Source organism: Pezoporus occidentalis, unplaced genomic scaffold (assembly GCF_034315485.1).
Source record: "Pezoporus occidentalis ecotype Australia unplaced genomic scaffold, CSIRO_AGI_Poc_V1 ctg26, whole genome shotgun sequence".
NCBI classification, from domain to species: Eukaryota; Metazoa; Chordata; class Aves; order Psittaciformes; family Psittacidae; genus Pezoporus; species Pezoporus occidentalis.
Window position 1 is genome coordinate 921,075 of NW_026914502.1, and position 15,583 is coordinate 936,657.

At 43.2% G+C, this 15,583-nt stretch overlaps 1 protein-coding gene across 2 annotated transcripts in view; it reads left to right on the forward strand.

The window, feature by feature from the left end:
* The window catches only part of ALCAM (activated leukocyte cell adhesion molecule), a 121,697-nt gene that overhangs the window by 66,810 nt on the left and 39,304 nt on the right, over positions 1 to 15,583 (forward strand). For both annotated transcript variants that reach the window (XM_062623892.1, XM_062623893.1), the window contains exon 2: positions 13,991 to 14,091. In XM_062623892.1, coding sequence (XP_062479876.1) covers positions 13,991 to 14,091 — 101 coding nt within the window. The remainder of the gene's footprint in view (positions 1 to 13,990; positions 14,092 to 15,583) is intronic.

Sequence of the window (15,583 nt, forward strand, 5' to 3'; positions counted from 1 at the left end):
TAGCAGTGTACAGGTAAAAGGTTCCGCCACAGATGAAAATAACCCCTCAGGAAACCTGTCTTTTGTGTTCTTGCTCAGGGAGGGGTGGCTATATGGGCTGAAGCAGTGCCTAGATAAGGAAATTGGTAACTGTGGCCCAAAGAACGTGGGTCAAAACAGCACGTTGAACTGTACTGAAAAGTGCAGTTGGGCATTAATGCATTTCACAGGAGCACAATTGACTGCAGAAGCTGTCATGCTAACACACAATCGCCTTCTCCACGCAGAGTTTCTGACAGGTATATGGAGAAAACAGCTGTCTTCCACCCCAGGATGTGTGTTTACAGAGAGTTTCAATGACAGCATAATGTGGCCAGTCTGCACAGGAGCCCACACGCCTAACTGAGGCAGGCTGCTCCGAAGGAATTGCTGTTTACTCAACCATTCACATGGAAATCTCAATTCACACGCACCCATGGCTGTGCAGCTGCTATTGTTGCTCATACTGCCGTTCAGGACTATGTTGAAACAAGTGGCGTGGAGAGAATGCCCTCCCTCTAAAGCCAGCACAGTGCATCACCTGGCTACACAGTTCCTCTGTTCCTGCAAGCCATGTACCAGGTTTTATTTGTGAGAGAGGTGCATTTTGCATGCCTGGATTTAGGGCGCTCATTGAGCAGGGGTTGTGCTCTGGAAGTAACCGTGGTTCCATGGGGTCCTGAAGGGCTCTATGGGGTCCTGAAGTGCTCCATTGAAGGTAGGTTGGGCTGGGTCCCTGAGCAGTTTTTTGGTCGTGCCTCTTTATTATCGTGGAAATGGGGTCCTGGTCATTCACAAAGCTACCACAGTATGTATAATAACAGGGAGGGAAACCTACTCAGCAGCCCTGTTATCAAGCAGTAGTGCTGATGTTTTGTGCCCTCATCCTCATGCTGTGGGACTGTTCTCAAAGATAAATATGCGTAAATATTTGAAAGACTGAACTTCTGTATTGCTTCTGTTTGTGCACACATACAGTTACCCTTTGGTACCTTTTGGGGAGTACAGATAGGCCTTACGATATATGCTGATGCTCTTAAACTTTATACCAATGCTTTATCTACAGAAGGCAATGCCTGCAGGTTAAAATTCTAGAAAGTAACTCATATACTAATTTAAAATGCAACACGAGCCCTGCTTTGCATTTTCTAACCCCTCTTGTGTTTTTCCAGAGGGCAGCTGAGACTTACAGCCATTTGTTCAATAACTGGACAGTACCCCTATGTTCTAATGTTATAGAATATTGGAAACTCATTGTGAGCTGTAAGCCCATCCACCACATTCGAGCTGCGGTTGTATGGGCCGTCCTTTCCAGCAGTTTTACGTATGCAGCAGTATTTTAAGCAATGGGTTGGTTTTTTTTTTTGTAAAAACAATAAAGAATTTGTGCTAATAGCATATCAGATGCTAGCTTATATATGCATGCATATATGTGTGTATATATATATAAAAGGTGGAAACAGACCCCGTATTTGGCAGTGTTTCATACCATCGCACGTCAGTAATACCCACAAGTGGAAACGATGGGCACCGAGGTCGCACCAGCCTTCCGTATTTCCATATCCTTGTCTATGTTTCATCATTGTATGACAGTCGGTGTAACGTTAACTCTTTCTATTCATGTCTAGTTTGCAGTCTGTGCTGTTGGCACACCTGTTAATTTTCAGTAAACTGCTTAAGAAAGGCAGGCAAAGATGAAACTTTCACAAAGAAAGGTAATGCTGATTTCTCCCATTGGTGGAAGTGCACATCTGCTTCAGCTCATCCTCCTACAGCAGCAGACAGTTGCCAGTACCAGGGCTGGCTACAGGCATCAGTGAAATTTAAAAAGCTGTGTCTGTGAGGGGCCCATTAAATCTAAAGAGAGCCTCGGAGGAGCTGTCAGTCACTTATTTTAGCATAAACCATAAGGATTTATAGCATTATTCTTTCAATGAACTTTTCCCCCCTCACACCTATGTTGTTTTTGCTGTGGGTGAAATGGTAGGTCTTATCTCCAGGTAACCTCTTGATGAGTCGGGATGGCTATATTCATCTCATCTACATCACTTTGTCCTCTCCCTTATCAGTAGGAAACGCAGTTGGAAAACAGATGGAGCAGCCCAAAGCCTATTGTCAGCTGGGTGGGGGGAGCGTCCATCCCACCAGAACCACCTGATGGCACATAAAGCTCACACTTTCATTTAGCAACCTACTTCTCTTCTTAATTTAGAAGGGCTGGACATTTTCTCCTGAAAGCTTTTCCACCCACTCAGTGTCACAGAAGGATAAATGTGTCTTTCATCTGTGCCCTTTAAAGTTGAAACTTGTGTAAGCCTTTTTCTTCTTTCTTTTCTTCCTTTGAGGTGATCAGCGCTTGGTTTTCGCCACAAGTAAATGATGCTCTTTCACTGAAAATAGCATTCTGTACACATTATGCACATTACAGTCACGAGTTCTGATTTGCTCTGTTGGTGAAATCTAGCTGGTTTCTTTGGAAATAAACAGATCTGGTAAGTGTGACTGCAGTAGAGAAGTGTGGCAGGACACTGCCTGTTATTTAGCTGCTTACCCCACAGCCTTTGATGAAGGGCGGGTAGGAAGAAAGCGTGATACACAGTACTGGATGCATGATTTTGGGTGCCCACCTCAGCAGTGTCAGTGGAAGTTGCATTGTGCACTGCTGTGAGTTGCCTATCAATCTTGCATTACCTAATATTCAATTTCTTCACTTACTGGGGTGTACAGGATTACAGCTGGGACTTCTGCAAATGTTTCGGAACACTAGTAAAGAAGGAAAAACAGAACTGATTCTTTCTCTCCTCAGATTCTTCTCTGCCTGCTGGAAGCCCTCTTCGCTGCAGAGGGGAATGATGGTAGTGAATAGCAAGCTGGGGAGCTGAACCTTAGGATAGTTTTGCATAAGTAAGCAGATGCCCGGGTGAATGTGTAGGTAATGGAGAGAGTAAGGTTTACAAATCTGGAACATATTTAGTAGTAGAGATCTGGCCTTTTTCTTAGCATAGATCTGTAAGCATACATTTCTTAGTGCCTAACTTGTTAACTAACTGTATATGGAAGGTCCATCTGCTCCTTGTCCTCCTATGTGCTTATGGATCCTCACAGGCCAAAAGCTAAAGCGATGTATTTACAAGGGATACTTGTAGATAGACAAGCTATCATATACTTCACTAGCATGTACTTTATTAGCATATGTGGGCCCTAATGTGTGTGAAATTGATGGAAAGGGTTAACCAATGTACGGGGGGGAGGTCAAACTGCTTGCTTAAGTGTTACTGCTTACTTATGCTTATCGTACTTACAGTGTACAAGGGGGTAAATCAAGCTGCTTGCTCAACAGTGTTACTACTCGTTCATGCTTATTGTACTCGCCGTGTATGGTAGAACAACATATAAGGACATTGCTATTGTTCAGAAGTAGGGACCGTGACTTGATTCCAGTCCTTTGGATGCCTAGGCCGCCTGAAATTGGGTCTGCGCTTTGGACAATGACCAAGCCTCCAGGGAGCACGCGTAATGACTAGAGGTGAAAAGTTCAGGCTCAAGGAAGACTCGTTTACTTCAGCTTGAGACCCTCGCCCATGATCACCAGGAGGCACTGCGCAGGCGCAAAAATCTTCTTAGCTCATTATAATACAAAGCGGGGATAGGACATGAATATGTACAGGTGTGTTGTGCAACCTCATGCATATGTATAACTTTAGAGGATAAATGTAAAGGGAAAACAACGCTAAGGTGTGCATGCCTTTGGAGGAGCTATCCCCCATGTGCCTCAGCGCTGAATAAAGCATTCCTACTTTACAACTTTAACAAGTTGTGACGTCTCTCCATGCATCAAAATAAAGCTTTTTTTTAACCGTGTGTTTTCCATAGTTGGAGAGGAACACCCTGGGTTGGGGACTCAGGCAGACTGCTGGTTTCTGTTAAATGATGATCACAGCAGAGTCTTAACACAGTGCTGTGATTGCACTTTGTCAGAAACAGCAGCTGACCAAGTGGGATGTGCCTCTTTGTTGTCTTGTGGTTGCTTCTTCTCCTTGGTTTCATCCTGTGGAGGCTGATGGGTAGAGGTTAGTGGCTGTGGTAAGAAGGGGGAGCCTTAGTGTTGCCCCCTATGAGAAGCAGCCGTCCATTTGCTTCCAGCTGCCCCATGAAAGAGCCAGCAGGTTTGGGCCCCCTTTGCCATCTCCAGTCCAGTGCCACCACAACTGTAGCCTCATTTCCCAGACCTCTTGGTGCAGTGAAGCAGCAGTGCACACACAAGGAGAAGGATGCAAGTGGCAAAAGTTCAGCCTCCTCTTTCAGAAGGTTTTCTCCCTTGGTGCACTGTCAACGTGGCATTGACTTAAACTCTAGGATGACAGGCAATACGTTCTTATTTGTAGTACCAAAACAAAATCTCTCTAGTTCTGATGTGAAAAACATACACTGTTTAGCTTTTTATTTAGCCTTTGTGTATAAATTAGGGTGGGCTTTTTTTTCTGCACTATTAGCCTGTGGGATGTATTGAGCCACAGTGTCAATATCAAATTATGAGAAAGCAAGAGGGACAGCTCTTTTTTTTAGTATGCTGTCTGTTGACTTTCCTTTTTGTAAAAGGAAAAAAGAATTCATAGCAAAATATAATGGAGGATTTTAGATAATTGTTTTTTGAGCTGAAGATTTTATTTGATTTATAAAGGCTTTTATGTCCCTTTAAGCTATTGGATGCACAGCAGTGTTGCTACTAGTTTTAGCAAATGGGAAAGTGCTTTGGAAGGCCAACCAGAAGTGTAACCAGAGTACAATGCAGGAGCAGCCAGAGGCTAACCTCAGAAGGAATGAGAAGTTTCACCAAGCTACAAAGGTCGTGTTGATCCAGTTATGCCACTTAGCTATGCCCTTTAAAGTTAAAACTCATCGCAGTATTGAGTCAGAAGCTATTTTCCCACATTTGCTGCTCATCTCTTGCCAGATAGCTTGTATCATCAAACTTTAGTAAGCTGCAACTCACTTCCCTGGCAGATGTGCCAGACTGCTTGTAAAAAATCACACCATATGTTGGTAACTATTTTAATAAAGTAAATTCCATTTTCTAGTATGCTAAAAGAAATTACTCATAGCTCCATTAGTCATGGCTGCGTTTTGAGCAAAAGATATGCTGGCCATCTTCTCTCCTCCTCTGAATTACGGGAACTATCTTAAGCAATGTTTTGTAGAAGTTTGCATTAAAGTAAATCATTAACAGTGGCCTTTCAGCTGTAGTATCAAGTGTGGGACAGATAGCTTTTTTTTCTGCTGTTCAGTGCTCATAGGAAACACAGCTAAGGTTTCTGATGCTGACCACAGCTCGCCAGTGGTGGACATGTCTTCCGACACGGTTCCACCCAGGTCTTGTGAAAACGTTGTCTCTGCTAGCTAGCCTTATACTGATTCAAGCAATTTTAAGTACATGGATGTTTTTTCACTAACTTCTATTTGCAGTGGCTTAGAATTACACTACATTTTTTCCTACTTACACCACCACCACTATATATGTAGCCTTTTAAAACCTGTAAGATCTTGAAAACTTGAAAACATCAGCTTGCAAAACAAACTGGTTTTGGAGTAGCATTGAATCCAGAAATAGAGTTACGGAATTCTGAGCCAAAAGCTAGGGTTTCCATAAAGAAAGACAGCCATAGAAATCACAGGTGATGGTTTGGGGTAGTGGTTTGTGGAAAGAAGCTTCGGATTTCCCTTTGAAAAGAAAATTTTGCTGTAACAAAGCCCATGTGGTACAAAGGCAGTGGTGGCTTTCATGGATTTTCCTTCCAGTTCTTTAGTAGATTTTGGAGCCTTCCCGATTTAAAAGGGATGAGATTAAAAAGCAGAGATGTGTTTATTGCTGCCAAGCAAAGTGGAGCTTTGCTGGTCCCATTTCAGAGCTAGTCTTAGCAGTTCCCTTTGTCTTCTTGGAGCTGGGCATTGGAAGAGAGGCTGAGGTGAGAAGGTGGCAAGGTGGCAAGGTTGATGTGCTGACACAAGCAATTCATTTTCTGGTAGCATTTTGCATCAATTACTGAGCTTTGAACTGCTCATTTGGTCTCAGGCTTTGCAGAAGCTTATGCTAGAACAGCTTTTTTATGTAGGTTGAAAGCTTTGCTAACTTGGAAAGCAATATATGTTTTACTTTAAATGACAAATAATTCATTTAATGGACATTTGAATTTAAATCGGTATGACTATGGACAAATTTCTTTTGTATACCTATGAAAAGTGCTAGAGACTTTTGATGATTGTGATTACTGTCATGATTATTGCTTTATATATAATTTTTGAAGTTCCTAAGCTGACAAAAGGTTATTAGTCATCATTATTTAGATGCAATCTAGGTGTTTTGGTACATTCAAGCTGAAAAAGCTTTTCTTCTCTATGTTCCCCAGTGTACTCCTTTAGTAGCACTGATGATAGAAAATGTGCAGAGAAATACTCGATGTGAACATCCTTAGGGTAAAGCTTACAGTAATGATATCCCCTGTAAACTATGCACTGTACCATCTGCTCCTGGAAGGACAGAACCAAGACTTCTGCCTGGCAGATTGAATTTTCCCTCAGTCTTTTCAAAAGATTGTGCTAAAATCGGTCCAAATCAACCTCAAGCAAAGCTTTTCCAGGAGGGGAGCGTACAGATGCGAAAGCTGTATGGTAGTGTGGGAAAATAACCACTGAGATACTGGAACAGCTGGATGAAATCTTGGAGCAGAAATAGCCCTTAGTGAAATAAACAGCAGTCGTCTGTTAGTGATCAGTTAGGGGTAAAACCTAGAGTTTTACTTGGTCATGTCGTAGGGCTTTAAAAACTGTGGTTAAAGTGCTCCATGGGATTTTTGACCTAAAGTCATGAAGGCCTCAGCCTTGAGCTGGCATTTAGGATCATGTGAAAAGCCAAGCTGTATGCATGTGTAGGAGAACTCTGCATCCCATGTGGTGCACAACTGGCTGAGCTATAGAGCAAAACACCAGTGAGAAGCATGCATTGACCTCGGCCCTCTTAAGGAGGGGGCTGAGGCATGTTTTTTATTGATGAGCTGATAGACCCCTGCAGCCTTGGTCAGATGGGACAAGTTATCTCAGCTAGCTTCTAATTATAGCTCATTTCTTTGTACTGATAAGGAAAACATTTGATGGAATTAGGAGCAGGAGCATAGTAGTTATTAAGTGCTCATAGCAGGAAGGGTTTCTGAAGTGCTGACATGTTTCCTTCAGGATTTTTTCCTCATTCCTAAGGAAAAACTGTATTTTAAACAAGCATAATGCTTCTCACAGAGTAATGATAGCTGACTTCTGATGGCATTTAATGCCTGCTCTCTGGTGGTTTTATTATCTTCTTAGCTTTAAATACCTTGCATGTTTCCTGATGTGTACTGCCTGATGCCTTGATGTTGCTGGGTGCCAAGCTCCATCTTCCTAATCTGCCTGACTACTTGCCAAAATCAGTGTTAAGCACAGAAATACTTCTGTTTGTGTGGGCTTGACTGCTTGTGTCTTTGGAGTTAAGTAGGCGTTTCTTTGACCAGCTTGTCAAAAGAAACTCGGCATCCTCCAGAATCGCAGCCCGTGTTTTGGGTTGGGTCTTTCCCCCACCCCCAAAAAATGAAAACGACCCCGAATGTGCATTCCCATTCAGTTACTTCACATCTTCAAAGAGCTGAAGTTAACAGGCATGATTCCAAAGGGTAATTGGAGTCCACTGCGTCAGTGCTTAGATGATGATAAAGGCATTTTTTTCCTTTGGTGTTAAAATTGCCTGGGCTCTAATATTCGGGTTTTAAAGCTCATTGAAGGAATACTATATTAAAATACAAGAAACCCTTCAGCAAGTTCTGTTATGCTGATTCACAAGTGTTTGTTACATTAAATACTGTTGGACATATATATCTGAAGTTAATTTCCCTTGATGAATCGATGATTCTCTTGTAACTAGTAGTCCTTTGAAGTCCTAATTACCCGTATGTGGATTTGTTTCAGTGTTTAAACAGGTAGAGATAAGAAGCAATATAGTGTTTATCTAGCCTGTATCAGGTAGCATATCCACGAACACGCAGTCTTTTGCTTTTAATCATATTTGTGTGACAAGCATAATCAATGTTAGAATTTCCTTGGAAGTGTTTACCCCACTTCCCTACTTTGATGCCCAGTGTGTGATGATACAGGAAATGATTGTAGCCACCCAACTGAAATGGGGTCCGTCATACGCATGATAACACAAGCCTGTTGTTTTTTTGCTTGCTTTAACCAGTCTTTTGATATCCTGAAGTGTATCTTGCGTTTTCAGTGCTGTCGGAAGATTAATGACCACAGGCATGTCTGTGCGAGCCGTGCATAAGAGTGCCTCTTGTAGCTCATGTGAAGAGGCTTGTTCTCAGCAGAGCAAGCTGGATTGCAATGGCAGAGTTCCTGAAGCAGTGGCACCTGGGCCTCTGTGGCAGAGTTCTGCAGACTCAAGTCTGAGCAGCCTTTGGCTTCCAGGCTGTTGTGGCTCAGCAAAGAGGGCTGTTAAAGGCCCATTGTATCCATACAGGACTTGACCCCTTTTTTCAGCTGACTTTGTCAGGCTCAGGTGGGGAAACATGAGGTCCATGACGTCTGGTGCATTTGCTCTTCTGTGCACCCATGGAAAGTGTTGTGAGAGTTTATGAGCGTCCTAGGAGGAGCAATGAAGCTGATGAATGGTCTAGAGAAGAAGCCCTGTGAGGAGTGGCTGAAGGGACTGTGTTGGGTAGTCTGGAGAAGATGAGGCTAAGGGGAGACCATACTCCCCTCTACAGTTACTTGAGGCTGTAGTGAGTTGGGTGTTGGGAAACAGCCTCAAGTTGCACCAGGGAAGGTTTAGATTGGATGTTAGAAAAAATGCTTCCTGGAAGGAGCTGTCAGTCACTGCAACAGGCTTGCCCAGGGAAGTGGTTGGTTGAGTCATCACCCCTGGAGGTATTTAAAAGACCTGTAGATGTGGTGCTTAGGACCTGGTTTAGCGGTGGACTTGGGTCAGGGTTATGGTTGGGCTTGATGATCTTAAGGGTGTTTTCCAACCTAAATGATCCTGTGATTGTAAAAGGTGACTTCCTGATCTTAAGAACGTGTGATTATTGGGTTTGTGAAGCAGTGATGTTTCCTGAAGGAAAGAATTTAGGCTGGCTCCTGAGTACACAGGAGGACCTGTGTGTATGCCTATATAACTGAAATCCGCTTAGGAATGGAAGGGAAAAATCCACTGATTGCTACTTCGGAACTGATAGCAAACATCGTAATAGAATACATATTTTATGAAGCAAAGCTTTTTAACCTCCCACTATGGGTTAAGTACAAGCTAATCTAGTCTACCTGGAGATAAAATGGAAGGGCCAAAACCTCACGTAAAGATCCAGAGTGCTAATCCTCATGTAGAGTTGCCAAAGTAGTTAACTAGGGTTTCTGAAGTAGATGCTAAATAGGCATAATAGCTCTTGGTTTCGGACACTTCCATTCCAGGAGCTGCTAATTGACCTCCCCTGCTCTCTCCTGCTTATTGCTGCAAAAAGCCATAGCAGCCAGCATGTCCTGCTGGTCTCTGATAATGAGACCTCGCTCCTTAAGCCCAGAAAGTGCAAGAGGAAGCATCCTTGCTGAACCTGCTGGGGCAGAAGCATCAGCAGTAAAAACTTAAGTGCAGGAAGAAAAACACGGGACAGCTTTGTCGATTTAAAACGTCATTTAGATCAGTGGACTCCAGGGTACTGAGGGAGGTTTGGCTGCCCAGTTTTCCATTGGTTTAGTGACTGGAAGGTAAGCTGTGCTGTGAGGCAGCTGAGCAGGCCAGTGAAGATGAGTTTCGGGCTGTATCTTTGCTAGTGATAGTTCAGATGCAGGTTCATGCTCTCCCATGGATCTTGCACCTGAAGGGTGTTTGGATAGCCTGGGTCTGTTTTACATTTGTCTCAGAAAGGTTACTCTTCAGCACTTAAAAAAAAAGTGTTTGCAGGAAGAAAAATCCTCAGGATTCCATATGGAAGGTAGAGGTGGAAATCATGGCTGCTTTCCGCACGCTTCCTACAGCTTCTGTTATTTCCTCCGAGAAACATCAGCTTCCTGATCTTTAGATACCTTCTACCCGTTCCTCTTATATGATCCCTTTGATTTGAAAATAATAATTAGTCTTAATTACAACCCGCATCATGTACTCCTGGTGAGGATCTAAAATAACTTCCTCTGCCGTTAACCCTCAGTTCAAGTAGTCAGGTTCTTTCTGTTTTGTCACCCAAATATGTGGGTACTGTTTTGTTCTTCCCTTGTGAATCACATGCAGGGAGGTGGGACAAAGAAGGATGCAGTTAGCAGTGCAGTGGGGATGTGGAAAATACTGTAATTAAAAGCATCAACTGCAAATGTCATCTCAATTTAACAGTGCCCTGCTGGGATCTTTCTCTGAGTCGCCGTACCTCCTGATGCTGCTGCTTTCTTCCTGTGTCTGGACCTGTGTGGAAAGGTTTAATCTAGATCACAATTTCTTTAGCACTGGACCAGAGAAGGGGAAATAAGTTAAACCTCAGCCTGCTCAAACATATATTTAAAGACATGGAAGGAAGGTGAGCTGGATTAACCTGCTATATAGGTGTGAATTCACATAGGTATATAGGCTACGAATTCATAGCTAGTTCAAGTAGAGCTTCTCCAAGCATATGGGACAAGATGCTGCCTCTGAGTGAGTGTTGTCAGTGTCAGCTCAGTTGTGGAAGGTAACATCTGAAAATGATGCAGGGGAGCTGGCTGGGCTCTTAAAGGTGCATCAGAACTACAGAAGGGCAGGGTATGATGTCTAGTAACTTCTTGTAGTGTTATTCCCTACAGTTGTCTACGTGCCCTCCTGCAGTTAATGGGGTGGGAGGGCCTTGACATTGACCCTGTGTTGTGTTAGGGCATGGAGCAATTTGTTCTATATCTGTAGATCTTCCTTTATCTATCTATCTATTTATTTATTTTCCTTAGAATGAGCTGGAAATTATGTAAAGGGCTCTCAAAAAATGATGGCTGATGATAAGCTCTGTTGTATCATTAAGCAATCATTGAGTTCTCTTCTTCATCCCACCATTTTACAAGTATATCTAATAGCAACAGAGAAGAGTTTCTAGATTCGCTGAGGTGTTTGATTCTTAAATGTAGGGTTTGCATTGTTGCTTTGTGAAGATTACTGTGGTTCCTGCAGTGAAACTTTGCAGTTACTCAGCTAGTTTGCGCTCCTTAAATGTCCTATATTTGTTGCTACAGAAGTGGGAGGAGAAAACTTTATAGCAGGACCTCTTGTATTCTTCTAAGGATCATTTCTGTGCATTTCAAGTAAAACTTGTGTGGGTTTGGTTCTGTGTTAACGCATTCCTAGAAAACTGGCAGAATTTATGGCAAGACATGATTTTGGGATGGTTTGTCCACCCTAAGGAATGCCTTCCAGATGGAAGAGTTTTTCTAAAATCAGGGGCCAGTCTTGCCTTTATCAGGCCGTTCACTGGTTACCTGCTCTGAATGCTAAACGTAAATGGTTGCCTGAAACAGTTTCATTCGCACCCATGAAGCTGTTTGTCAGTTCTTCAGCGAGGGATATCGCTACCTTAGCAACTTGCAGGGGTTAAACGGGTGTCTGGGGGAGAACATCCTCACAGATCCCACAGGGGCGTTTTGTTTTTCCCTAGTGACAGGGAGCATGTCCTAGCAGGAGGAGCAGTTTCAGGTTTTCCATGTGATGCAAAATACCATTACAGGATTCAAATTACTAAATGACACTTGACTGGAATGTGAATGGGATCTAAGCAGCTTACTAGTGGAGTGTGTGTTTGCAAGTCTCATGTACTCTCACATCCAGGGGAGAGAGGAACCAAAAGGACTGTTTTTTTCCTAACTCCAGCAGAAGTGAAAATTAGGATTCAACTTGCAAAGCCAAAGCTGCGTTGTTCCCTTCCTGGAGATCAGAATGAGGGTGAGTGCAAGAGAGGGCCAAGGGAAGAATTTGTTCCAGCTTCAGATTTTACTTCCATGTATAGCTGGATTTTGTAAACCATTGGTCCTATTTCCATAAAATCGAGCTTAGCTGGTTTCTTATGAAAACCTTTCCCTTTTAACGATTGCTCTTACTCAGCACCATCTAGTGGGCTGGCTGCTCTTGTCACTTAGAAGACTGCTGGTCTTTGTAAACGGCACAGCAAATGGGAGCATGCAGTCCTTGTAGTGAGAATGACATGTTTGTGACTAATGAGAGAACAGAATTGGAAGAGGATTAGCAGTTGTTTAGTTGGAAAGGAGCAGTGTGAAGGAAAGAAAGCTTAAGATACATGCGGGTAGCGGTGCCTGTTAGCTTTTGCGTTCCTTTGGTCCCTCCAGCTCCAGCCTGTTCGCCTGCTTCTCTGCCTTACTGTGGGATGCCATCCAGGCTGTAAGCATCTCTAAGGAAAGATTTCGGAGCACTGTTTCTCTGTGCATTACCACACGACCCAAGTCACAGCCTCATTTATTACTATGATACAAATGGCACGTACGAGCTCATGCTAACAGTAAGCTTTGAAATCCTCACCTGAGGAAAATGCTGTGGAGTCTTTCTCACTGGAATTGTGGGCAAAGGATTCAGTGTTTGGCTTTTTGAGAAGACATGATTTTGTTGAAAGAAAAATAATCCCTTGGGAAAACTCTCCCTGTAGAGAGCACATCTGCAGTCAGTATAATTGTTAGGTCATGCCAGTAGCTAGCTGCCTGGGCATTTGGGAAAAGTTAAGGGATCCGAGGCTCAGGTTTTTGGGGGTGCATGGGAACAGGTTTGATGTTTGCAGCTCTAGCAAGAAGGGCTGAATCTCCTGGAAAATCAATGTTTCTAGAAGGAATGGGTGTCTCTGCGGCTCTGGCTACATCACCAGCATCCTACTGCTCTCCCTTAAATAAGGTTTCTTTGGCAGCAAGCCCTTCATTTTGCAGCTCCAGTTGCAAATGAGGGGAGAGCAAAGTGGGGGAGATCCTGAGCCTCTGGGCAGCAGACCCTGACAAAAGCTGCAGACATCTGGGTGAGAGCCGGCAGCAATACGCTCACTCAGTGACACCAGGCAAGCACCAGAGGCAAAACCTGCCTCCAGTGCAAGGAACAGTGAGCATCACAGAGAGCAGGGGCAAATATGGAAAACAGGAACAAAGCAAAGTTGCATTATAGCAAATGCACCAAGTTGTAACAGCTTTCCCTTTAAACGTCCTTGTGTTTTAACATTTCGTCACTTTGGGGTCTGTTTTTTTGTTCAATTCTCATGTTTTGCACAATGAGAATAAGTGGGTCAGTTTTATTCTGTAAATTTGTATGCATTAGCACAATAATATTTTGCTGAGGTTTCCAAGAAAGCTGTTCTTAAATAATAAATAATTCATGGAAGCATTTCACTTTTCCGAAATCTAAATGTACAAACTAGGGTTTTTTCCCCCAGGTTTAAGGGAACACAGCATTTAAATAACATTCTGTTTCTTTTATTTTCTTCTACATTTTTAATGCAGTGCAGCAGTCAAAGCATCACTTTGTCTGCTGTCCTCCTCACAATATTGCATTGCAGCACAGGCTCTCCAGGCAGAAGTGGCTGGGTTTTGAGATGAAGAAAATAAAGGTTTAGGGTTTTTCCTTTTCCTGAACTTTCAAGTTTGGGACATTAGCTGTGGATACTGATGGCAATATACATGTCTATCTGGTTGAGTGGGTGCAGTCCTGTTTGGAAATGTACCCCACTTGACTTCAGCAGGAAATGTGGGCCCAAAAAGTTTGTAATGTTTAAATAAATGAAGTTAGTGACTGGAATCCTATTTTATTAGAGGTTTGGGTATAAATCCTGCATGCTGGAAAATAACCGTTTGTCAAGGAGGCGGCTCTGCGTTTGTAATAGCTGTGAACCAAACGTTACCTAGCATATGGGGACTCCAGAAAACACTTAAAATTGTTTCTCTCTTTCTGTTTCTCCTCCAGCTCTGGGATTGTACACAGTGAATGCAGTATATGGAGATACTATTACTATGCCTTGTCGTCTAGAAGTACCAGATGGTCTCATGTTTGGAAAATGGAAATATGTAAGTATAGCTTACCTTACATTCATTAAAGCTGCTATGGATTACAAGATTCCAATTGGTAGGATTTCTGCCTCGGATACAGAGACATTTATTCCTGTGGTTGTAAGGCTACAAGATTCCAGTCTGCATAGTTTCTGCCAAGGTTAGAGTTTTGAGGAATTAATCTCATTGTTCAAGAGAAATAATTATGCGGGAGTTTTCTGCCAACCTGTATTAGAGATCTGGCGCGTTACCCAGTGGTGTCTCACTCGTTGTACATTTGAATACTTCTGAAGCGGGCTGCCTAAAGCAGAACAGTGCTTTGTCCCTGGGGAAGTGACATCCCTCGGTTGGTTGGTCTGGCAGTCACTCAACACTGTTTCATGCTGCATTTAATGGATGCTGAAGAAGAGGGCAGAGCTGACCTCAGTTTCTGGTGGTTTCACTCTATTTCTGCTGCACAGAAGACAAAGGTGAAAACACGGTGTCCTCTCGGTTGTCTTGGTCAGCTTGAAGTAAGAGCATCACCGGATGTGATTCTCCTATATGAGAGTGGTACCCCAGGCCAAAAGGAGAATAAGCATATCAAAGTCAAAGGAAACCTTGAAAGCATGCATACTGAAAACCACTGGGATACCAAACCCCTCATGCTTTTCAGACTGACATCAGGACAACTGGTTTTCTTGCTTCTGTGAAATTCATCTGAACCTTCTCTCATGCTAAAATCTTACCAGCAATAACAGGTGATTTCTACTCTAACAGTGGATTTAAAATTATGTAGCTCTCTCTTTGTAAATGGCATCCACCAGCCTATTTTACAGGTGTCTCATCATCCCTCCTGGCTCCTTCCTTTGTACCTGGAGGTTTGCAGCTTTTGCAGCCCTCATCCACTCGAGTTCCTTCTCCACAAACATGTTTTGGGAAGTGAAGGCAGAAGTCAGTGGGGAATGTTATGCCAAATAGGTTCAGTGAAACTGTTTCACATGAGTGCTCAGAAGATGCAGCACCTGCATTTCGCAGTGTGTTTGTTTCAGTCTGCTGGCTTTTTTGAGGAAGACACAAGTCTATCTCTATGAAGACGCAAGGCTATTTTGAGGGAAAAGAAACGTGTTATCTCTATCTGGTGCATTTGGATTGCTCATCTCAGACAAGTACCAAGCAGCAGGTGTTACATCTTCTTCTGAGTGGAAAGGGACATGAAATCTAACGTGCAAGAGAGTCCATTTAGTTGCTATTGTATAAATTCTTGACACAGCGCATGTAACCAGGTGAAAATGGTATCTGTTCTCCCAGGGCAGCTCCCAGCCAGACAGTGCTTGGTGTGTGAGGGGATGCTAGGGGTTTTTCGTTAGGTGAATATTTCACTGGAAGAAGCAGGAACTACATTTGCTGCTCTGTTGCTTTGGGAGAAGCAATTAATGTTCCTGGTGGGAGCCCAGGGGTACTGAGGAAACTTGCATCCTGGCAGGAGCAGGCTTTGCTGCCTTGAATGTCTGCCTGTGCCTGCCTGTGT